This window comes from Dipodomys spectabilis, unplaced genomic scaffold, assembly GCF_019054845.1.
Source record: "Dipodomys spectabilis isolate Male_0828 unplaced genomic scaffold, ASM1905484v1 ptg000004l, whole genome shotgun sequence".
Taxonomy (NCBI): domain Eukaryota; kingdom Metazoa; phylum Chordata; class Mammalia; order Rodentia; family Heteromyidae; genus Dipodomys; species Dipodomys spectabilis.
Genome location: NW_024870681.1, coordinates 8,791,640 through 8,816,977, shown reverse-complemented (window position 1 = coordinate 8,816,977; position 25,338 = coordinate 8,791,640). Strand labels below are relative to the sequence as shown.

Here is a 25,338-nt window from a genome sequence, read left to right as displayed (position 1 = left end):
TCAAATCAAGATTTTCAAATCTCAGCCTCTTAAGGAGTTAGGATTACAGGTGTGAGCCACCTGAGCTGGCTTCCAAGAGCTATTTGCCTTCTGCTATCATTCTGAATATGAAAAGACAGTGGCAGAAATTAAAATTTAGGAACATGATACAGAAAACGCTTAATTCCTTTTTTCTCTATGAAAGTACAATATTACATCTACATAGATTTGAAGATACCAATTTTCTCCATCTGGAATGTAACAAATCTGTAATAGATGATTCAGTGAATTTCCTTACCCTGAAGATCCAGCACTCTTACAAACACCAAGAAGAGGTCTTTTTTCTGCAAAACTATCACACTTTTGAGCACCTGTTAGAGAACATAAAACAAAATGTAAATTTTGAGAAGTTTTTTTTGTATATCTCACATTATTTTCAATTTTCAAAATACTTACAACAGGGTTGGTGGTGCTAAGTGGTATAGCATATGCAATGCCCTGGGTGCAAGCATCAGTGGTGTGTGTGTGTGTGTGTGTGTGTGTGTGTGTGTGTGTGTGTGTGTGTGTGTGTGTGTGTGTGTGTGTGTGTGTGTGTGTGTGTGTGTGTGTGTGTGTGTGTGTGTGTGTGTGTGTGTGTATCTATACATATACACACATATATATACATACTTTCAATATATACAAAAATATGTGTGTATACAGGAGAAATTCATTCACTATAAAGTAATAATTTTTAACAGTTAAGTGAATAAGAAAGTTAAAAATTAAAATAACTAGTATAAACATTAAGCACACTAAACTAACATTAGAAAAAATTTTCAGTCTCCATGTGATCAACAACAAAAGCAACATGCTCCCTTGCAAACTAATGACCTAAAATTAGGTAAAGTAAATGTAGCTTAAGATACATAGATACTGATAGCTCACATCTTTAATCCTAGCTACTCAGGAGCTGAGAGGTGAAGAATTGTGGCTCAAGGTAACACCTAGGAAGAAAAGTCCATGAGACCCTGTCTCTAATAAGAGAGACTTTTATCTTTAATTAATCACCAAAAACTAAATTTAAAAAAATAAGTGGAGCTGTGGTTCAAGTGACAAAGTGCCATGCTTTATCAGAAACAAGCTAAGGGATAGAGCCCTAGCCTTGAGTTCAAGCCACAGTACAGGTGCACACACATACATACACACACACACACACACACACACACACACACACACACACACACACACACACAAAGAATGTTCAAGATCAAAAGGAAAGCAACTCAGTAAAGTAAAAAGAACATGTTTGTTCAAACATACTTTAATACTGTTTGCATGTTGCTACCCCAGCTATAAATCCAATTTCACAATTAACAATATGACTTTTGATCCAAGCACAAGTTAAAAATTAACTTGACTAACGCTGATAATATTTACGTTCCAAATTAATTATAATTGAACTTCATCTATGTAAGTACAATTCTTCATTCTACATATTTCACCTTCACCTTTAACAATACCAGTTTCCTTCTACTTCCTGGTCTTTACAAGGTCTCTATGGTTTGTGCCTGTATATGACATATCAATCTGATATTTTAATGAATGAAACTTCAAGTTTTAAAAAATGCGATTAATACTAACAAGAATGGCTTGATTGTTTGGCTCTTCTCAAAGCTAAATGAAGAACTCCATTACTTTCTACTAACTGGTCCTGCAGATTTTACTGGTAGGTCGGCCACAGGAACTTCCTAAAAACTTAAACTAGATATTCATAAAAGCAAATTTTGAAAACAAAAGACAGAAACCCCACCTAGACAAAAATATACCTTGGAAGTGCTGCTGTGGCTCAAGTGGTAGAGCTCGCTCACCTTGAGCTGAAGAGCGCAGGGACAGTGCCCAAGCCCAGAGTTCAAGCCGCACAACCGACAGAAAAAAAAAAATACCTACTACAAAAATTCATGTAAGCCTGAAAGACAGAGTTTATAATGAAGAAATATTACCAAACCCTACATTTTATTTGAGGCATGCTCCCTCACAATACAGAATATTGTAATTTCAGAGTTAGGAAAACAGTGTTCAAATTTAACCTCCTTTAAATAATTTTATTGGGGATGGTCTGCCTAAATACAATTCTTCAAGTATGATTATAAAAAACTGTACAATCTCATAAATAGTGTAGCTATTAACTTGCTCTTTAATGCAGTATAAATAGTAGCACATACTCTTCATGATGCCTAATGGAGTCATCACCCTCCTATAATGTAATCCTCCAAATTGTAGAGGATTAACTTTTTATATATAAAATTGTGTGTTTATTTGCATGTACAATAGAGAGAATGACGTTATACACACCTGTTCTACAGCATTTAACAGAATGTACCATGATGATTGAAATGAAAAGCGGCTAGCCAAATCCATCAAATATAAAAACTATTTCAATCCTGTTGCAAAGTCCTTTTGTTAAACTCCTTTTATTCTAAATCCTTTTAATTCTGTCCTATAACACTAAAACATTTATAAAAAGCTTAAAATCCTAATAAATCACACAATTAAAGTAATGAAAATGGGCTTGTCCACCAAGTCACCAACTCCTCTACCACTCAACAAAATTCAAAACAGTTTGCTTGTCAGAAAATGTTAAATAATATCCCTCACTATACACAACATTGTAAAGTCATTTAAACCAAACCGCTTAAGCTCATAAATCTGCCTCAACAATTTTAAGATGTCAAATAGAAACAGCTTCAACATAGGTCCAGGAGCAGATCCAGAAGCAAATACAAATCCTTCTGATTATGAAATTTTCTCCTTCTACTCTTTTGAAGTTGAGAATAGTGCCTTGGATATGAACACTTTACACAAGCATGCTCTTCTTATTAATAAATTTTTACTGAGAAAATTCTTTCCAGAAGGATTCCACTGAAAAACTAAATTTAAACTATTGTTTCATCTTTTTACTAATATTCTTTATAATAGGTTTGGACAGTTTCTCCATTTTGCTAATAAATTTCCTCAAGGTACAGTCAAAATCATGTGTCTAAATCTTACCCAGAAAGTTTGGTTTATAATATCAATAAATTTTGTATGTAGAATTTTATATTCTCAAGTCTTTATATGCTATAAAATTCTGTTTTTCTCACTGAATTACCTATAAAATAATCTTCATTATGAATTGAATAGTCCACTCATTTGTTCTTACCCAAACAGGAAAATATAGACAGATCTTTGAAACAGAAAAGACAGGAATGTAGTAGACAAGGAGATGAGAAAGAAGAAATAAGAAAATACACAGGCTGGGCTGGGAAGATGGCTCTGTGGTAGAGCGCTTGCCTAGCAAGCCTGAGGCCCTGGGTTGGATTCCTCAGCACCACATAAGCAGAAAAAAAGCCAGAAGTGGCGCTGTGGCTCAAGTGGTAGAGTGCCAGCCTTGAGCTGAAGAGCTGAGGGACCAGTGCCCAGGCCCAGAGTTCAGGCCCCATGACCAGACCCAAAAAAAAAGAGGAAGACAGTCAAAGGTTTCAGGAGTCAGCATAAACAATGGATTAGGCTAAGGCAAACTTTTGAAAAGTGAATGACACAAGAATAGAGTATAAGGATGAGAAATGACCTGTTTGTTTTGGGCTTCTCATGGTGATTCAGTTAAACAAGGGTATGGAACTTAAGGAACTTAGTAGGCCTGTTCTTGGTGGCAATGTTTACTGGGCCTTTTTTTGTTGTTGTTTTTGTTTGTCTTTTGGTCAGTCAGGCAGATAGAACTCAAAACATGGGGGTTGTCCCTGATCTGTTTTGCTCAAGGCTTGAACTCAGGACCAGGGCCCTGTCCCTGAGCAATTTTGCACAGGGTAGCTCTCTACCACTCTGAGTCACAGCTCCCCTTCTGGTTTTGAGTAGTTAACTGGAGATAATAGTCCCAAGGTGGACTGGAAGGTAGCTCAGTGGTACAGTGCTTGCCTTGCATGCATGAGGCCATGGGCTCGAGTGCTGAGGAGCACCACATAAACAGAAAAAGCCGGAAGTGGTTCTGTGGCTCTGTGGCTCAAGTGGAAGAACACTAGAGGTGAGCTTAAGAGCTGAGGGACAGGCCCAGAGTTCAGGTCCCATGAATGACAAAAAAAAAGTCTCAAGGACTTTCCTGACTGGGCTGACCTTAAACCACAGTCCTCAGATCTCAGTATTTTGAGTATCTAGTATTATAGACATTAGCTACCAGTACTTGGCTAGCAACGTTTTTGTTTTCTAGCAGAGTGAAGGAAGAGGATAGAACTAAAGTTGGTAAAACACCATGAATTCTTGAGACATTTCCTTTCTCTGCCAAGAGGTAGAGTTCCCCTTCTTGACATTTGCTGATTTTAGCTTCTTTATGAATGAAAATTACAAACTATGAAATACTTTAGTCCTCATAATAATTCTACAAGGTAAATGGAAAAGACCCCTTATATTTGACAACATGTGTAAATGTGTAAACTTTAGATGACTAACATGAAATCATGTCAGATGACTAACGACAGTGCTTTCTCAAAACTATGAGTAAAAATACTCACAATTAGATAGTAGCTCTATATACAAAGTGATTCTTGTTAGAAAAAACATACACACACAAGCACCCATACATGCGCACACAAAGGATCGTCTTAATAATACTGAAATGGGCTGGGAATATAGGTCAGTGAGAGAGCACTTTCAATGTGGCCTGAGGCTGGATCCTCAACATTGTGAAATTCAAAATAAAAACAATAAATATAGCAAGTTGGACTCAAGTCTATAATCCTAGCCACTCAGGAGCCTGAGATATTAAGATAATGGTTCAAAGCAAGCCAGAGCAGAAAAGTCCCTTTGAGACTCTGATCTCCAATTAACCACTCAAAATCAGAAGTGGAGCTATGGTTCAAAGTGGTAGGGTTCTAGCCTTGAGCAAAAGAGCTCAGGGACAGAGCCCAGGCCCTCACAACCAAACTAAATAAATAAATAAAAACTGAATAAATATTACTGAATTTAAAATATTAGCGTGGATGGGGTATACCTGGAGACCTTGCATTCAAACACAAGCACTAAAATAATAAAATAACAACAAACACTTTGTACATTAAACAAAGTTACACAGGGCACAAAAAGAAACAGAAAATGACTCCTTCTAAACTTGACTCAATACTTTATTTCTAATTTATAATCCACTCCTTTTTTTTCTTTTTGTCAGTAATTAGTTTTGAACTCAGGGCCTTGTGTTCTTGCTAAGCAGATCCTCTCACCTTGAGCTATACTCCTCAGCCTATGTAAGTCACACATGAATTTCAAATCCTATAAAGGCTTAAATCTTCCTCTTCTATACCTTTAGCATTGAATACACAACATTACACTATTAATAACCTTAAGAGTAGTTTCTCTTCAATAGTAAGTGCATGGAACTCATCTTCATATTGTAGTAAGATAATAGGCACTTATAAACCCATGATCCCTAGCAATATATACTCCAAATAATTTCCACTTATTTACATAGACTGATCACACATCCTAAATCCTGTTATCTTTTATATCAGGTAGTAACCAAGCTAATCTAGTGCTTACACATACACACACACAGAGTTTTTGTTTCCTCTTTTCAAATTAGGTTTTATAAGATAATGTATCCTGTTGCTACTAACTATATTGCTTGGTAAAGTTACATGACTGAAATTAAATTGGAATTCCAATAGAGTCCCCAAATAAGCATATCTGTATAAACTGAAAAATAAAAGAAGCAAGAGGAAAAGAAATTCAATGAAAATTAAAGTCAGTGCCACGAAGCTAGTATTAATTATAAAAATGAAGGCTTGCAGCTCTTGTTTTTGAGACTAAAAGCATAGGGGGATGGGGGGATGCCATCCTCTGAAACACAAGAATCATAGCGGTCCCCTGATAATAGTTAAGAGAGGAGAGAAAGTTAAAGATTCCATTACCTATTCATTAGATCAAAAGAAATAAAGGAATCCCTTGGTATTTCTATCATTTTCTTTTGCTAACATCTACCAGCAAAGACAGAGAGCCACAATGAATATAAAAATTTTCAAAAAAATAAAAAACTAACATCTCCCAAAAGGTCCAAAGCCATAAAACTGTACCATAAATAAAGTCTAATTCCAATTGTATTTACATTATTTATATACAAAACTTTGGTTTTATACTGTATGTCAGACGCTTTCCTAAGAAACAAAAGGAAAATTAACCAAAACATGAAAGTAAACCAAATACTGAACTTCTGCATCCAGCCATATGGGTTAACATAGAACAAACTTTCCTTGCTGCCAAAAAACTTGTCAGACAGACAAAATTAATAAAAATAGAGTTGACTGACATCTGAAAAACAGGCATCCAAGACGATTCTTAAGTCAAGGGAGAATAATATGTGAGTTCTATGAATGCCATAACTTACTGTCCATTCACTGAAATATTGTCAACAACTGTTTTTGGTTTTTTGTAGTTGTTTTGGGTTTTTGCCATTCTTGGGACTTGAACTCAAGGCCTGGGAACTATCCCTGAGTATTTGTGCTCAAGGCTAACACTCTACCACTGGAGCCACAGCTCCTCTTCTGGAGCTCCAGTCTTGCCTGGGCAGGCTTCGAACCTCTGATCTAGCCTCTTGACTAGCTAGGATTACAGGTATGAGCCACTGGCTCAAAACCCTATCATATTTAATGATCTAGGCAGAAGTATCTAAAGATACTTATTATAGACTATCAACCATTCAACAAATATGGAACAAAGAATCAAAGTAAGTGCTTCAATAATCAAAGTTCTGTCAAGCAATTTAAAGGTGTCAAAGGAAAACACTTAAAGGACTGGAAAAAAAAAACTTAAAGGAATGCAAACAGCACAAAGCAATATAAAATACAAAATGTACGGCATTCACAGAAAACTTTCAAGGCATACAAAGCAGAAAAACAGGACTTATATTAAGAATAAATATTTAGGGTATGGTAGGAACATATGGGAAAGAGTGATAAAAAAGAGTGACAATGACCAAGATGAACTGCACCAATTGGTGGTTCATGCCTATAATCCAAGTTACTCTGGAAGCAGAGAACTGAGAATCTCAGTTCAAAGGCAACCTGGGCAGAAAAGTCCCCAACATTTTATCTCCAAAAAACTGGAAGTGATCTGCAGCTCAAATGGTAGAGTGTCAGTCTTGAGCAAAAATGCTATGAAACACTACCCTGACCCTGAGTTTTAGCCCCAGTATTAGCAAAAAAGATCCATGAGTAGCTAGGATTATGTTGTAAGCTACCAGCACACAGCTTGTTGTTTTTTAATAAACCAGTGCAAAAAAGCATAAAACTCAATAAGAATTATAGAGAGAAGAAAGACAACATAGAAAAAATCATGAGGGCTGGGAAGGTGGCTCAGTGGTAGAGCGCTTGCCTTGCTTGCATGAGGCCCTGAGTTCGATTCCCCAGCACCACATAAGCAAAAAGGAAAAAAGCCAAAAGGGGCGCTGTGGCTCAAGTGGTAGAGCGCTAGCCATGAGCTGAAGAGCTGAGGGACAGTGCCCAGGCCCAGAGTTCAGGCCCACGACCGGACCCAAAAAAAAAAAAGAAAGAAAGAAAAAATCATGAATATGAATTGAGCACATTTTCCAACTGTACCATGATTTGTACATCCACAATGAATGGACAAAGGACAAAGTATAAACAAATAAGGCAAATAAAGAAAGAAAAAAACATAAAGGGGTTCCAAAAAGAGAAAGAAGTAGTAAAACTACCCATCTTTGCAGATGACTTGACATTACATTTAAAGAACCCCATAGATTCTTTACCAAATTTACTTGAGTTGATCCAAAACTTTGGTAAAGTAGCAAGGTATAAAATTAACCCACAAAAATCAGTAGCTTGCTGGACACAGGTAGCTCACACCTATAATCCTAGCTACTCAGGAGGCTGAGATCTGGGGATCGAAGTTCTAAGCCAGCCCGGGCAAGAAAGTCCAAGTCCGAGACACTCTTTTATCGCTAATTAACCACCAGAAAACCACTGGGCACTGTGGCTCAAGTGGTAGCACACTAGCATTGACCTGAAGAGCTCAGGGACATCATCCAGGTCCCTCAACTGACAAAAAGAAAACAAAAACAAAAACAAAGTCAGTAGCTTTTCTGTATGTCAACAATGAGAAGATTAAGACTGAAAGCAACTTCTGTCAGAAAAAAAGAAAAATTGCACCACTCATAAGTAAATGGAAAGACATAGAAAAAATTATATTAAGCGAAATAAGCCAGACCCAAAGAAAGATGGGCTGCATGGTTTCCCTCATTTCGGGCAATTAGAATGAACCTATAAATCTACAAGTAAACACAATGGACGATAAAAGACAAAAACTTGGACATGATAAATTATACAGGACTCTAGACATTCACACAGTGACACCAGAGGATATTGTTAAGAGAGGATCACAAAGTCTCAATAGCTTTGTGCATATGATCATATGAAATGAAATTTATTGAAACGAATCCCAAACAAAGGAAACAAGAGGCTCTTTTTGTTATGTTGCTTTTGGTTTTGCTTTTGGTTTTTTTGTTTTTTTTCTCCTTTGTTGCTGTTTTTTATTTCTATACTTTCTATGTTGTATGAAAGTTCATCTGTTTTGGGGAGCATAAGTGGGAGCATCGAAATGGTAAGACAAGGGCTGGGAAGGTGGATCAGAGATAGAGTGTTTGCATTGCATGATGAGGCCCTGGGTTCGATTCCTCAGCACCATATAAACTGGAAAAAGCTGAAAGTGGTGCTTTGGCTCAAGTGGTAGAGTGCTCACCTTGAGCCGAAGAGTTCAGGGACAGCGCCCAGGCCCAGAGTTCAAGCCCCATGACTGACAAAAGAGGAGTAGGAGGAGAAGGAGGAGGAGGAGGAGGAGGAATGGTGAGACAAAGGGTGAACAAATGCAATATAGGTGAACTATGTTGAAAATTAATTGCACAACTTGTGAGGGTGGAGGGTCCAGGAGGAAAAACTGAGAGAATATGAGGGAAGACATGACACTGTTCATAAAGAAATGTACCCGTTCCTGACTTATGTAATTGTAACCCTTCTGTACACCCTCTTTACCATAAAAATAAATGTATTTAAACTAAAATTTAAAAAGACAACGTTGCAAAGTTCCTAAACCTGAGTAACAAAGCCAATATTCTATGGGCAACCAGAAAGAATAACAAGCTACACGCTACATATGAAGAAAAAGATGTCAAAGTGCTGTAGACTCTTACACATAAGACTAAGCCAATACCTTCAAAATTATGAAGCAACTTGATTGGAAACAAATAGCTATTACTCAGCCAAATTATCAAAGATTAGGGGAGAATAATGCTATCTTCAAAAAGACAAGATCTCTCTTAGATATGTCTTATTCAGGACTTCTTTAAGGACTTCTACAAAAATGAAGAAATACAACACAATGGATAAAAGAGCCATGCACTATTATTATTGCTATTTTCTATTACAAATTTTCACAGCATCGTTACAGCATGTATATTGAATAAACACAAATCTTAAAAATTAACCAAATGGAATTAAAGCTTCTATTATTTTTAAAAACTCAGATCATTGAGCCATGTGAAATTATGCTTCAAATCTATAGTATTCATAGAAGATGAGTATCATAGTGGAAGAAATATATTTTACATAGGAAAGTAAATAAAAGTGACTTTTAAGTGAAATCACATAACTTGATAATTTATTGACTATTTCTTTTTTTTTTTGGGGGGGGGGGGTCCAGTTGTGGGGCCTGAACTCTGGGCCTGGACGCTGTCCCTCAGCTCTTCAGCTCAAGTCTAACACTCTACTACTTGAGCCACAGCGCCACTTCTAGGTTTTTTTCTTTTTGCTTATATGGTGTTGAGGAATCAAACCCAGGGCCTCATGCATGCAAGGCAAGTGCTCTACCAATGAGCCACCTTCCCAGCCCAAGATTTGAACAGCTCAGGGACAGCACCCGGGCCCAGTGGAGTTCAAGTCTCATTACCAAAAAAAAATGTGTGGCATGTAACAATGACACCCTCCATCTGTATGACATACCAAAATAAAGTTGAACATAATATTTTACACACACAAAAGAGTGTTATGAAGAAAATAAAAGGAATAATCCGCCTCTGAGAGTTAGATACAAAAGAAACAAACACAGATTAGAGTCCTTCAGTACTAAAATTCTTGATGCCAGTCAACCAAAAGTAAGGCTAATTATTCAAAAAAACAAAAATTTGAAGATATCTAGAATCTTCTTTATCAAATTATTTCACTAAAATGCAAATGCAACACAGAGAGGACAAGGAAGGGAACGTGACTATAAGGTTGGGCAAGACAGGCTAAGAAAGACTGAATAAGAAAGACAGGTACAGAACCTAAGTCTACACATATCAAAGAGCACTGCAAGGGAGAAAATCCCATGACTGCGGGACTTTGTTGATGTATTGTGCCTCTTCCCTTTCCATTTCATTTTAAGCCGATTTAATTATTAAATTAATCCCTAAAATTACATTTGTACAACCACATTTTCCTTAAGATTTAGCAAACATCATTTTTACCAGTTTAAATTTTAGAGAATTAATTGTTATAACCAAGTCTTAGGAGGTTTTTCACTTCAGGATAATCTGTTAAAATAATACAATTAAATTATTTTAATATCCTCTTTGTAAAAGGACCTTGCGCTGTCCAAACATGATTGACATGATTATGTTTTTGAGACATGCAAGACATTTCTGAGTAAACACAGGTTATATGTTAATAAGAAAATACAGCCTTTCATAGCTCATTGTGAAAAAGAACCAGGAGTTATTTAGTCATTCAAATAGCAGATTTGACATAACCATACATTTTAACTTTCTATGTAAGTATAAAATCATACATATTATGTAAACACAACACTGTTTTCACATTAAATCCAAGTTGTAAAGTTAAGAGCCCAGAAGACCAATTCTGACACAGTAGAAAGAGACATAGCTAGATAAAGTCATCTGTAACCTAGATAATGGTGAAAACCAAGCTCTCCAAAGCAGTGAGTATAACTGAGAAGAAGGGCAAAGGCATGTGAACAGAGACTTGGGGAATACCCAGGGAAGAAAATTAAGCCAGAAGCATAACAAAGACAGTACAGTGAGCAAAGAAGTGATCTGGGAAGAACGATGCCATGAAAACCAAGAGAGAAGAGGACTTCAAGAAAGAGCTAGCAAAGGCAGAGGCTAACCTGAGATCAAAGAGGATGAAGATAAATCAAAACCACAGCAGAAAGTGAATAGCCATATTGAATTGGTTAAGATTACCTATTTCCATCTCAACTGACAAAAATAAAAGTTTATCTTGGAGGGAGGAGCGTAAAGAGAATGGACACTTGGAGAAAAACAGACTTTAGTTATCATTCTTGCTGTCTATAGTCCTAGATCAACAAAAATGCATGCTTTGGTTTGTTCATTTTTTTTTTAAGGGGTATACTCACCAAACTGTGGAGCAGGCAAAATTCTAGCTGCTCGAACTGGGCCACGGCGAACAGAGTATAGCTCCTGTGCTTCACCACTAATCTGTATAAAAGAAGATAAAAAAAAAAAAAAAAACAATTAAATATAGATTTAAAAAAACAAGACTCCTGAATTTTATCATAATTTATCTACAATATTCATGCATAATATGCCTCACATATATACATATAGCCATACTAATTTTAGGATGGCTATATCTTTTGAACTTATTGATATCCTAAATTATCCTACATGTTTAGAAAAATTTTAGAGCCCAAACTTGGTATACACTTGGAAAAATATTCTGGGGCTGGGAAGTTGGCTCAGTGGTAGAGTGCTTGCCTTGTATGCATGAGGCCCTTGGTTCGATTCCTCAGTACCATATGAGAGAAAAAACTGGAAGTGTTAGGGCACTAGCCTTGAGCTGAAGAGCTGAGGGACAGCGCCCAGGCCCAGAGTTCAGGTCCCACAAATGGCAGAAAGAAAGAAGAGAAAGAAAGAAAGAAAGAAAGAAAGAAAGAAAGAAAGAAAGAAAGAAAGAAAGAAAGAAAGAAAGAAAGAAAGAAAGAAAGAAAGAAAGAAAGAAAGAAAGAAAGAAAGAAAGAAAGAAAGAAAGAAAGGAAGGAAGGAAAGAAGGAAGGAAGGAAGGGAGAAAGAGAGAGAGAGAGAGAAAGAAAGAAAAGAAAGAAAGAAAGAAAGGAGGGAGGGAGGGAGGGAGGGAGGGAGGAGAAAGAGAGGAGAAAGACGGAAGGCAGGAAGGAAGGAAGGAAGGAAGGAAGGAAGGCAGGCAGGAAGGAAGGAAGGAAGGAGAGAAGAGAAGAGAAGAAAAGAAAAATAGTCTGTTCGGTAATTCTATAAGTTTTGCCTTACTAACCTATAGAAATATGCCCAGTTCCTGCACAACAGCTTTCCATTTCAGAGCACCTATGGTGACAATGCTCTACAATATGCAAGTTTGACTTAAATACTGTAGCAATACTCAAAATTTATTAGAAATACTTGTTTTAAGAACTATCTGGCCGGGCACTGGTGGCTCACGCCTGTAATCCTAGCTATTCAGGTAGCTGAGATCTGAGGATCACAGTTCAAAGCTAGCCCAGGCATTATAGTCTGTGAGACTCTAATCTCCAATAAATCACTAGAAAACCAGAAGTGGTGCTGTGGCTTAAGTGCTAGAGTGCTCGCCTTGAGCTGAATTTCTCAGGGACAGCCCCTAAGCCCAGAGTTCAAGCCCCATGACCAACAACAATAAAAAAAAAAAAAAAATAGCTATGCAGCCAGACACTGCCTATAATCCTAGTTATTCAGGAGACTGAGATCTGAGGATCACAGTTGGAACCCAGTCTGGGCAGGAAAGTCTATGAAACTATCTACAGTTAACCACCAAAAAAGCCAGAAATAGAACTGTGGCTCAAGTGGTAAAGTTCCAGCCTAAAGCAAAAAAGCACAAAGATAGCACCAAGACTGAGTTCATGCCAGGGCTGGCACCAAAAAAAAAAAAAAAAAAAAGTTGAGTGGAGGGGTAGGTCGAGAGAGATGGGGAAGAATAATGAAAGGGTAACAACCAATCAACACACATTACATTCATAAAGTGATTTGTTGAATGGTAACTCCTCTGTACAACTACTTAGGGATTATATTTAAAAAGTAAAAATTTAAAAAAAATCAGAGAAGGGCTGGGAAGGTGGCTCAGTGGTAGAGCACTGGCCCTGCATGCTTAAGGCCCTGGGTTCGATTCCTCAGCACCACATAAAAAAAAAAAAAAAAAGCCGGAAGTGGCCCAGTGGCTCAAGTGGTGGAGCGCTAGTCTTGAGCTGAAAAGCTGAGGGACAGCGCCAAGGCCCAGAGTTCAGGCCCCATAACCGGACACACAAAAAAAAAAAATCAGAGAAGCAAGGTACTGGTGGCTCACACTTGTAATCCTAGCTCTCAGGAGGCTCCGATCTCAGGACCACAATCCAAAGCCAACCAAGGCAGGAAAGGCCATGAGACTCTTATGTTCAATTAACCACCAGACCACCAGAAAACTAGAAGTAGCTGTGGGCTCAAAGTGGTAGGGAACCAGCGTTGAGCAAAGAAGCTTGAGAATAGTGCATAGGCCTTGAGTTCAAGCCCCATGACCAAACGAAAAAAAAAAAAAAAGTAGAGAAAACAATGTTATAAAACTAATTTTTAAAAAATCTAAGAACTTAGATGCAATAAAGGTTGAAAAAAAAGTTCAATAGTGAGGGAAGCTAGGAAGATAGCACAGAATCAGAGGGAAACAGAGAAAAATATACAACAGAGGGGTGCCTATCAGCTGCACTGGACATTGAAGAAAACAAACTAAGCAGCCGGGCGCTGGTGGCTCACGCCTGTAATCCTAGCTACTCAGGAGGCTGAGATCTGAGAATCGCGGTTCAAAGCCAGCCCGGGCAGGAGAGACTGTGAGACTCCTATCTCCAATAAACCACCAGAAAACCGGAAGTGGCCCCGTAGCTCAAGTGGTAGAGCGCTCGCCTTGAGCTGAAGAGCTGAGGGACAGCGCCCAGGCCCAGAGTTCAAGCCCCAGGACCGACAAAAAAAAAAAAAACTAAGCAACTCAAGGGCAGCAATAGGAGGGAGGAATGAGAGGAAAAGAGGGAACACTAAGAAAAAGGAAAGAAATGTACATATCACCCAATGTGGAAGAAATTAGTTGTATTGTCAAAACTCATAGAATTCACAAACATTATAGATCATGTTAATGACAACTTGCCTTGTGAAGGTTAAAATGTGTTTGTGACTGTATCACTATCTCACAATATTTTGAAATTTATGTAATCACTTAATCCCAATAAAAAATTATTTTTAAAAAAGTTCAATAGAAGATACGGTGATATTTTAACAGTCTTGCTCAACGAGTGGTATACAACAACAAAAATACACATTAATCTTTCAGCTTCTTTTCTATATGAATTTAAGAGGTGAAAACAATGTTTTCTTCTCCATAAATACTCATTTTTCTTGTGACAATTATTACAAGTGCTTTATTGGTTACAACAACAAATCCTCCTGTACACTTAGGATGAAGAACATGTGAGGAATGCCAGGACCAACTGTGTTACAATAGCACCACCTATCATCAATGAAACATAAAAGCTGTAAACTAAACAGCAGCTAGGAACTTACCTGCAATCTTTCATGGCCATTGTATACTACCAATCTTAAGTATACATTTGTTCATTTTAACATAGTTTAAATTTTAGAAAAGTCATAAATGATTAATTATGTTGTTCAATCTTCTGCCAAATGCATTAACTGTACATTTTCTTTTTTTTTTTTTTTTTTTTTTTGGGGGGGGGGGGAGGTTTCCAGTCGTGGGGCCTGAACTCTGGGCCTGGGCACTGTCCCTCAGCTCTTCAGCTCAAGGATAGCACTCACTTGAGCCACAGCGCCACTTCTGGCTTTTTTCTTTCTGTTTATGTGGTGCTGAGGAATCGAACCCAGGGCCTCAGGCATGCAAGGCAATCGCTCTACCACTGAGCCACCTTCCCAGCTCCTAACTGTACATTGTCTAAAATCTAAAAATAACCATCTCTTTCATTATTGAACTCACATACACAAAAGGGCAAAATCTAATGTAATCTATTGAATAGCATTAATTTGCTATTTCCATATACCTAATGTTTGGAATTTTACTGCACTAAAAGTAAAAAGAATGGAAAAACAATAAAAATAGAAATAAACATTTTAAAACATCATATTTTTTTTTAAATAAAGTATTTACTAGGCAAAAGATAAGTATCGTCTTTTCTAACATATCATTTCTATTAAGAAAATGAAAAAGAAAAAGATAGTATACAAGCTTCACCACTGAAATTTTACCTAAGAATAATGGAAAATATTGCTGAGATTTGTACTTGAAATGCTTTAGAGTATTTGAATATAAAATCTATGGCCCTGTACTGTTTTTTTCATGTGACATGTCTGCCATTTTGCTTTTATGTCAAAGACTCAATGTTAAAAAAAAAAAAAGTGAAACTATTTAACTGAGCCTCTATACTCAATTTGCCTTCACATACAACAAAAAGTTTATTACTATACAAATACACAAAAGCTTGATTTCACATAGAAAAACATTTAGAAATCTAAACTCCAGGGAAACAGCTTTTGAAACAAACCGGAAAACTCTTATTTTTACTTTCTATTCTAATCCTTTTCTTTATGTAAAGCAACAGATAAGAAAAAATGGAAATAATTAAAATTGAGAATTCACATTCCTTGTGTATTCTTTACTGCTTCTAAGTTACTTCCTTAGAATCCTAACATATAGGCTAGGAAAGGAGAAAGGGGAAAGAGACATTATATACGCTTACAGATATTTGTAAATATATTAAAATCACAATTATACATCATATTGAATCCAGAAGCATGTAAACTATTTTATGTGAGGCACAAATAATCTTCCCAGAAGAAAAATCTCTAAATCGGATATGAAAATTCTACATTAGAATATCATGTTAGAACACAATAGTACTATCTGTGTACATACAGAGAGCTTTTGTACATTTCAGAAAAGACACAGAGAAGGTAGATAGCCTTAAAGGATCAGCTTCAGCTACCATTCTAAATGCCTCTAATACTTTTATCCAGTATGTTCACTGATAATTTGGCTTTCAAGTAGATGTCAAACATTTTTGAAAGCTGTCAGAGTAGCTCAAGTAGTAAAACCCTGATTTCAGTATCTCTGATACTGAGATAAATTAAAATTTTTTAAACTTAAGTTTTCAAAATGACTTTTAAAATTCCTAAATAGAGCTTTTCAAAAACAGCAAGGAATCTTAGGGGAGGACTTTATAGCCCCTGAAAAGAAATATAAGGAGCTATATGAACATTTTCAAGCCGTCAATAACAACAAAAACTAGAACTAAAAAGCAGGAATATACCAAGCAATATTCCAACTTCCTGGCAATTGTGGTCACTTGGGGAGAAGAGCAAACAGAGAGGAAACCTCTCCAAGAGCTCTGCATGGTCTCTGCCTTTGTTCTTGCTGGCATTTTAATTTCTGATGACAGACTTTTGTTGTTTGGGGCATAAACCGGACGTACCAGTTTGGAAGCACAATAAGGAGAACAAAGAATGATTTGTTCACACTGTAGAAAAAAATCTTCTCCAACCATAGAAAATAGCTTTCGCATGGTGAAAATATGCAAATTACATACCAAACCCAAAAGGAGGCGGGGAATACAAGTTTAGAAGCTCACAACTCAATCTATGGCAAAAGGAAATTGCAACAGCCGAGACAATAATACACATACAGAAAAGTTCTGGGAGAACTGTAAGTGCTTTCAGAGAATTCCAAAAGCAAATGAAGGTCAGCAAGCCCTAAGAAACAAACTTGTTTCTAAATTGCTGATGCATGACTGACTTAAAAAATAAAATCTTAACCTGATACCAATAGTAATAAAGATAAGCTCAATCACACCATGAACTACATACAGCATTAAAATTCAAGGATTGTAGTTTGCGAAATATTTTTGGCAAATCCTATTGAAAAATCTGTAACTAAGCACTTAAAACTGCACAAATTAAGCAGTAGCAGTTGCTCACACCAGTAATCCTAGCTACAAGAGACTGAGATCTGAATATGGCACTTCTAGGTCAGTTCAAATAGGAGTCTGTGAGACTCTTATCTATATTTAGCTACCAAAAAGCCAGAAGTAGAGTGAGGCTCAAGCATTAGTATTGAGCAGAAACACTCAGACAAAGTACATAAGCCCTAAGTTTAAGCCTCAATACTAGAAAGAAGAAAAAAAAGTACAAATTGCCAGACCTGTAATCTTAGGAGGCTGAGATCTGAGGATTTCAGTTCAAACCCAACCCGGACAACAAAGTCCAGAAGACTTAATGACTTAACTAAATAACCAGCAAAAAGCCAAAAGTAGACTTGTAGCTGCTGATATGGTACAACACTAGCCTGTACTTCAGAAAAGTTCAGCGACAGCATCCAGGCCCTGATTCAAGCCAACACCAAATTGTGTGTGGGGGAGGGGGGGCATTAAAATACAATTTCTCAATCATTTTACTATTAGAGGACTGAGTTGTTTCCACTTTGGGGTTCCTAAGATGTCAAGAAGATTCAAATGTGGGTGCATGCCTCCAATTCACTGACTATGACAAGTTTAAAGACAGCTGGGACTACACAGAGAGATCCTGTCTCCAAAAAAAAGTCATAAAAACTGGGGGAAACTTTTGAAATGGGAAAATTACTGTGTTCTTTCAATGTACTACCAAGAGTTCTTTAGAGGGTCATATGGTGATATCTGATTCCACAGGAACCTTCACTTTTTTTCTTTCTTTATTGTACTTACTACTTAAATTACCACAATATCATTTGTAGAAAACTGCATATAATGAAAATTGATTTGTATGTGAATGCAAAGGTGAGTAAAGAACTGAAGAAATGGGCTGGGAAGGTGGCTCAGTGGTAGAGCGCTTGCCTTGCATGCCTGAGGCCCTGGGTTCGATTCCTCAGCACCACATAAGCAAAAAGAAAAAAGCCGGAAGTGGCGCTGTGGCTCAAGTGGTAGAGCACTAGCCTTGAGGTGAAGAGCTGAGGGACAGCGCCCAGGCCCAGAGTTCAGGCCCCACAACCAGACCCAAAAAAAAAAAAAGAACTGGAGAAAAAAACCTAGGGCATTGAATATACTAAGCAACTGCTCTACCACTGAGTTACATCCTCAGCCCTGAAATTTAAACACTGAACTCCAAGAGAATTTTGCTTGGGGTTAAAAAAAAAAAAATACAGTTGAGGGGCTGGGAAGGTGGCTCAGTGGTAGAGCGCTTGCCTTGCATGCATGAGGCCCTGGGTTCAATTCCTCAGCACCACATAATCAGAAAACAAAAAGCTGAAAGTGGTGTTATGGCTCACGTGGTAGAGTGCTAGCCTTGAGCTGAAGAGCTGAGGGACAGCACCCAGGCCCAGAGTTCAGGCCCTTGACCATACCAAAAAAAAAAAAAATACAGTTGAGGCTGAGAAGGTGGCACAGTGGTAGAGTGCTTGCCTTGCATGCATGAGGCCCTGGGTTTGATTCCTCAGCACCACATAAGCAGAAAAAGTCAGAAGTGGCACTGTGGCTCAAATGGTAGAACACCACTGGCCTTGAGCTAAAGAGCTGAGGGACAGCACCCAGGCCCAGAGTTCAGGCCCCATGCCGGATGGACATACATACATACATACATACATACATACATACATACATAAAGTTGACTGGGAGAGAGCAAGGGAAGGGGCAACATTGTACAAAAAGAAATGTCCTCTTGCCGGGCGCTGGTGGCTCACGCCTGTAATCCTAGCTACTCAGGAGGCTGAGATCTGAGGATGGTGGTTCAAAGCCAGCCTGGGCAGGAGGGACCGTGAGACTCCTATCTCCAATAAAACCACCAGAAAATCGGAAGTGGCGCTGTAGCTCAAGTGGTAGAGCACTTGCTTTGAGCTGAAGAGCTGAGGGACAGCGCCCAAGCCCAGAGTTCAAGCCCCACGACCGACCAAAAATAAATAAATAAAAGAAATGTCCTCTTTACCTGACTTATATAACTGTAACCCCTCTGAAAATCACCTTTATAATAACAAGTTTTCAAAAAATAGATACAGTTGAAAACCGGGTACAAGTGGCTACTAGTACTACTACTACTAGCTATTCTGGAAGATGAGATCTGAAGATCACAATTGAAAGCCAGTCTGGGCAAGAAAGTCCACTAGACTCCAATTAACTACCAAAAAGCCAGAAACAAAGCTATGACTCAAGTGATAAGAGACTAGCACTGAGTAGAAAAAAATTCAGACAGTGCCCAGGCTCTGAGTTCAAGCACCAATACCAGTGCGTGCATGCAAACACACACGCATGCGCACGCGCACACACACGCACACACACACATGCATGCGCAAATGCACACACAAATACAGTTGAATTATACATTGCAGAAACATGATTCTAAACCAGGCACTATAATACACACCTGAAGTCCCAGCACTCAGGAGGCTGACACAAGTTTATGCAACATAGTAAACTCCTACATCAAAACAAACAAAAATGGCTGGGAAGGTGGCTCACTGGTAGAGCGCTTGCCTTGCATGCATGAGGCCCTGGGTTCGATTCCTCAGCACCACATAAGCAAAAAGAAAAAAGCCGGAAGTGGTGCTGTGGCTCAAGTGGTAGAGCGCTAGCCTTGAGCTGAAGAGCTAAGGGACAGCACCCAGGCTTAGAGTTCAGGCCCCACAACTGGACCCCCCCCCAAAAAAAAATTAACTTTACAACTTTGGTGGCAAGGGGGGAGAGGGATAGGAGTGGGGGAGATAGAGAAATTAAAAAAAAAAAAAATGTGTGCAGTTGTTTATGCCTCTCACCCCAACTACTCAGGAGATGGAGAAAGGAAGCATTGTGGTAGGAGGTAGAGAGTGCAAAAAACAAGTTAAAAGTGTGTCTAAGATTCCATCTTACAAAATTAAGCAGAAACAAAAAAACATACAGTACAGTAGAATGGAATAAAATAAGACATCAATAGAAAAAAAAATCACTGAACCCAAAAGCTGGTTTTTCCACAGGACTATTAAAAATTATTAAGATTGAGGTTGGGAAGGTGGCTCAGTGTGCTTTCCTTGCATGAAGGAGGCCCTGGGTTCTATTCCTCAGCACGACATAAGCAGGAAGAGCCAGAAATGGCTCTGTGGATCAAATCGTAAAGTGCTAGCCTTGAACTGAAGAGCTCAGGGACAGCACCCAGGCCCAGAGTTCAAGACCCACGACGGACAAAATAGCAAAAAATTATTAAGACTCTATACAGGTTGACAAAGAGAAAGAAGATACAATTTAATAAATAAAACAGGAAAAAAAATCATTAAAGACTACATAGACATGAAAGAAATCATGAAGAAAGGTACACCCATTTGATAACCTACATGAAATAGATTAATTCTGTGAAACTCACACGAGAATCTGAGAATCATTTCCCTCTCCCATGTTTGTTTTTTTCTTTTTTTTTTTGCTGGTCGTGGGGCTTGAACTCTGGGCCTGGGCAATGTCCCTCCGCTCTTCAGCTCAAGGTGAGTGTGCTACCCCTTGAGCCACAGCACCACTTCTGGTTTTCTACTGGTTTATTGGAGATAAGAGTCTCACGGATGTTCCTGTCCATGCTGGCTTTGAACTGAGATCCTCAGATCTCAGCCTCCTGAATAGCTAGGATTACAGGCGTGAGCCACCGGCACCCTTTTATTATGTAACCTAGGCTAGTTTCCAACTCTCTGTTCACCCTCCTCTGCCTCCAGGTTTATAGGGGTGCTACAATGCACAGGTCTGACAATAATCTAAATAGGCATACATCCATAAAATTAAATCAGATATGATTCTATGATGTTTATACTGCCTTAATATAAAATCACAAAAAAAGCCTTACTAAAAAATATGGACTATCATGAACATAGATATAAAAATGCTCAGCAAGGGCTGGGAAGGTGGCTCAGTGGTAGAGTGCTTGCCTTGCATGCGTGAGGCCCCGGGTTCGATTCCTCAGCACCACATAAGCAAAAAGAAAAAAGCCGGAAGTAGCGCTGTGACTCAAGTGGTAGAGCACTAGCCTTGAGCTGAAGAGCTGAGGGACAGCGCCCAGGCCCAGAGTTCAAGCCTCACAACCGGACCCCCAAAAACAAAAAAAAGAAAAAATGCTCAGCAAGTATTAGCAAGCCAGCCAGGGCTGGTGGCTCACACCTGTAATCCTAGTTACTAAGGAAGCTGGAAGTGGAGGTGTGGCTCAAGTGGCACTAGCCTCGAGCACAAAAGCTCATGAGACAGTACCCATGCTCTAAGTTCAAACTCCTGGATTTAAGCACAGGACCAGCATTATATATATATATATATGTATACACACACACACACACACACACACACACACACACAAACATACAGGGAGAGAAAAAAAAAGAGAGAGGGGGAGGAGACCAAGTAAGATTTATACCAGGTATGTAAATACGGTTCAACAGTCAAAAAATAAAAAAGTCATAATACAAGACAATCACATCAACAAAATAAAAAGAAAAATAACATGCAAGATTTATACCAGGTATGTAAATACAGTTCAACATTCAAAAAATGAAAAAGACATACTACAAGACAATCACATCAACAAAATAAAAAGAAAAATAACATGGTAATAACAATGTGTACAGAAATAATGTACAACAAAACTCAATACTTGGTTCATGAAAAAAAATACCCTCTCGATTAGGTAACAAAATATACAAAAAAAAGACTTTCCTCAACCTCAAACATTCATCTACAAAACTTGTACTGTTAACATTTTCTTAAAGATAAACATGAAACCTTCCCCACAGCATCAGAAATAATACAAGGATGTTAGTCTCACAACTTCCTTTTTTTGTGTTTTGTTTTGTCTTGTTTTGTTTTGAGATAGTTTCATTACCTAGCTCAAATGAGCCTCAAAGTGGCAATCCTCCTGTCTCTGCCTCCCAAATTCTGAGATTACATACTTGCACTACCATATCTTTTTAAAATTTTCCTAATAAAAAAGACAAAAAAAAAATAAGATTGAGCATCCTTAAACCAAAAACCCAAAGAGCTCAAAAATCTGTACATGAAATAAATGAGTATTTTCCTTAAAATTAGGCTCCATTCCCAAGTTATTATCTCATTTGGCATGTATAAATATCTGAAAATCCAAACACTTCTAGAACCAAACATTATGGATAATTCTCAACCTATAAACTGTATGTTGATTGGAAAGTAAGAAATAAAACTATATTCACAAGAACATGATTATTTACATATAAAAAGACAAAGAACCAACTATAAAAAATCTCCAGAAACTAATATGCAATTATAGAAAAATTTCAGGATGAAATTTCCTACATACCAGAAATAAACAAGTAACTTTAAAGTGTAAAATAGACAATATTAGCAAACTCTAAAAGGAAACATTTAAGTATTATATAATAAATTATATGTAACATCTACATGAGTAAACCAAAAACCTCATGAACAATAAATATCAAGAAAAACTAAAGCTGGGTGGGTTGATTCACATTCATCCCAGCTATTCAGGAGGCAAAGATCAGGAGAATCATATTTTTCAAGCCTTAGCTGGGTCCTCATCTCAACCAATAAGCCAGACATTGTAGACTGCAGCTGTGATTCCAGGTAGGCAAGAGGATTAAATTTAAGAATCACTGTTCAAGTTGTACCAGGCATAAATGTAATATCATATTCAAAAAAAAATGGTGGGAACATCAAGTGCTGGAGTACCTGCTTATCAAGAACTGGGCCCTGAGGGGCTGGGAAGGTGGCTCAGTGGTAGAGCGCTTGCCTTGCATGCCTGAGGCCCTGGGTTCGATTCCTCAGCACCACATAAGCAAAAAAAAGAAAAAAGCTGGAAGTGGCGCTGTGGCTCAAGTGGTAGAATGCTAGCCTTGAGCTGAAGAGCTGAGGGACAGCTCCCAGGCCCAGAGTTCAGGCCCCACGACCAGACCCAAAAAAAAAAAGAACTGGGCCCTGAGATTAAAGCCCTACAACATAAAGCACAAAGGCAAGCCACAGACTCAAAGAATTTGCAAAAGGCATATCTGATTAGGTACTAGTAAACAAAATATACAAAGATTTAAAAATGAACAACAATACTTTTTATCATGTCTGCTAATAGAACACTGAAACTTGTTACAACTCATTTAAAGAAGGCTAAGAAAGAGTAATGTAGGGATAAATTTAATCAAAATAGCATACATGTATGGAAATAACAACATGTGGTAACAAAAAAAGCATTTTTAAAAAAGAAGAAACAAACCAGTTTCTTAATGAGCCACCAGACATAGAAGACAATAGGAAAAAGTATTTCTGGGTTTTTGTCTTAAAATGCCATTCATGTCAATACCAGTCAAAAATATGATTCTTAGGCTGAGAATCTGGCTTAATGGTAGAGTGCTTGCCTAGCATGTATGAAGCCCTGGGTTCAATTCCTCAGTACCACATAAAAAGAAAAAGCCAGATGTGGCACTGTGGCACAAATGGTAGAGTGCTAGCCTTGAACAAAAGCAGCTCAGGGAAGTGCCCAGGCCCTGGGTTCAATCACCAAGACTGGCAAAAAAAAAAAAAAAAAAAGGCTTCGGGGACAGTGCCCAGGCCTTGAATTCAAGTCCCAGGACCGGAACACACATATACAAAAATTTCATATCAATCTCCTGAATAAGTACAGCTCTACATGTACCATGAAAAATCTAACAGCAAAAGCAGTTACTGGGGCTTGAATAGGCTTTTTTTTCTGCTTCCAACTGGTACTCTACCACTTGACCTACACTTGTATTTCCAGCTTTTTGCCTAGTTAATTGGAAATACCAGTCTTAAGAATTTGCCTTCCTTGGCTGGCTCTGAACCTCTGTTCTCATAGTTCAGCCTTCTAAGTAGCTAGGATTATAGGTGTGAGCCACTACCATCTTGCCTGATCTTGGAATTTCTTACTCCTCCTCCTCCTCCTCTTCTTCTTTTTTTTTTTTTTGGCTGGTCGTGGGGTCTGAACTCTGGGCCTGGGCACTGTCCCTCAGCTATTCAGCTAAAGGCTAGCGGCTCTACCACTACAGCCATAGCACCACTTCTGGCTTTTTCTGCTTATGTGGTGCTGAGGAATAGAACCCATGGCCTAATGCATCTTCCCAGCCCTTCTTACTCTTCTTTTGTTTGTTTGGTCAGTCCTGGGGCTTGGACTCTGGGCCTGGGCTCTGTCCCTGCGCTCTTCAGCTCAAGGCTAGTGCTCTACCACTTGAGCCACAGCGCCACTTCCAGTTTTCTAATGGTTTATTAGAGATAAGAGTTTCATGGACTTTCCTGCCCCACTGGCTTTTTCATGGACTTTCCTGCCCCAGCTGGCTTTGAACCGCAATCCTCAGATCTCAGCCTCCTGAGTAGTTAAGATTACAATCGTGAGCCATGAACACTGAATAGACCTTGCTTCTAGGTGATTGTTCAGTATATGTAGCTGCACATGCAGTAAAATGTAGATTTGGAAAGTGATTATCTTTGCCAATAAAAGAATCTGTCAAGAAGGATGCTGGTGGCTCCTGCCTATAATCTTAGCTACCCAGGTGTAAGGTCTGCTCCTGGATGGTGAGCAGACTCCACCCTCCTCGCAGCAAAGTCTCCGCCCAGTTACCTGCATTACCTAGGCAACTGGCACACCTGGAAGATGTCATATCTGCATCCACTGAGGTCACATCTGAATTTGATGTGGCCACACCGTTCTCTGCCAATACCCTAGATAAGGCCTAGCCCAGGCCCAGATGCTCTTTTTTCTAGCTCTTTTCTCTTTTTCCCAGCTCTCTCTTTTCCACCTCTCTTTCCCAGCAATTTCCCGCCTCTCTCTTTCCCACCTCTCTTTCCCCAGCTCTTTCCTCTCTTTTCTAGCTCTTTTCTCTCTCTTTCCCAGCTCTCTCTCTTTCCCAGCTCTCCCAGTTCTCTTTCCCAGGCCTTTCCCCACCGCATGGAGGACCAAGATGGCCTGGTGCCAGCTGGAACGATGAATAAACCTACCCTTTACCTGAATACCACGTGTATGGTGCTGTTCTTACTCGGCTACCTCTTTTTAAAAACCTAACACCTGAGATCTGAGGATCTAACCACCAGAAAACCCAAGTGGTGCTGTGGCTCAAATGGTAGAGTGCTTGCAGGGAGATGCAGAGCTCAGGGACAGCGCCCAGGCGAGAGTTCAAGCCCTATAACTGACCAAAAAAAAAAAGAACACATATCTATATCCATCCAATTTATACAGAACTGTAGTTATTCTTTTCTAATTGTTTCAGCTGTATTAACCATATCGACATAACCTAAGTTCCTTACAACACAGACTATTACATTCATTTTTATTTTTTTTATATTTTTTTTATTTGGGGGGAAGGG

At 38.5% G+C, this 25,338-nt stretch overlaps 1 protein-coding gene across 6 annotated transcripts in view; it reads right to left on the bottom strand.

The window, feature by feature from the left end:
• Bcas3 (BCAS3 microtubule associated cell migration factor) overlaps positions 1-25,338 on the bottom strand; it is a 526,670-nt gene that overhangs the window by 453,811 nt on the left and 47,521 nt on the right. For all 6 annotated transcript variants that reach the window (XM_042692171.1, XM_042692205.1, XM_042692180.1 and 3 more), the window contains exons 6-7: positions 11,407-11,488; positions 278-350 (exon numbers count right to left, since the gene is read on the bottom strand). In XM_042692171.1, coding sequence (XP_042548105.1) covers positions 278-350; positions 11,407-11,488 — 155 coding nt within the window. The remainder of the gene's footprint in view (positions 1-277; positions 351-11,406; positions 11,489-25,338) is intronic.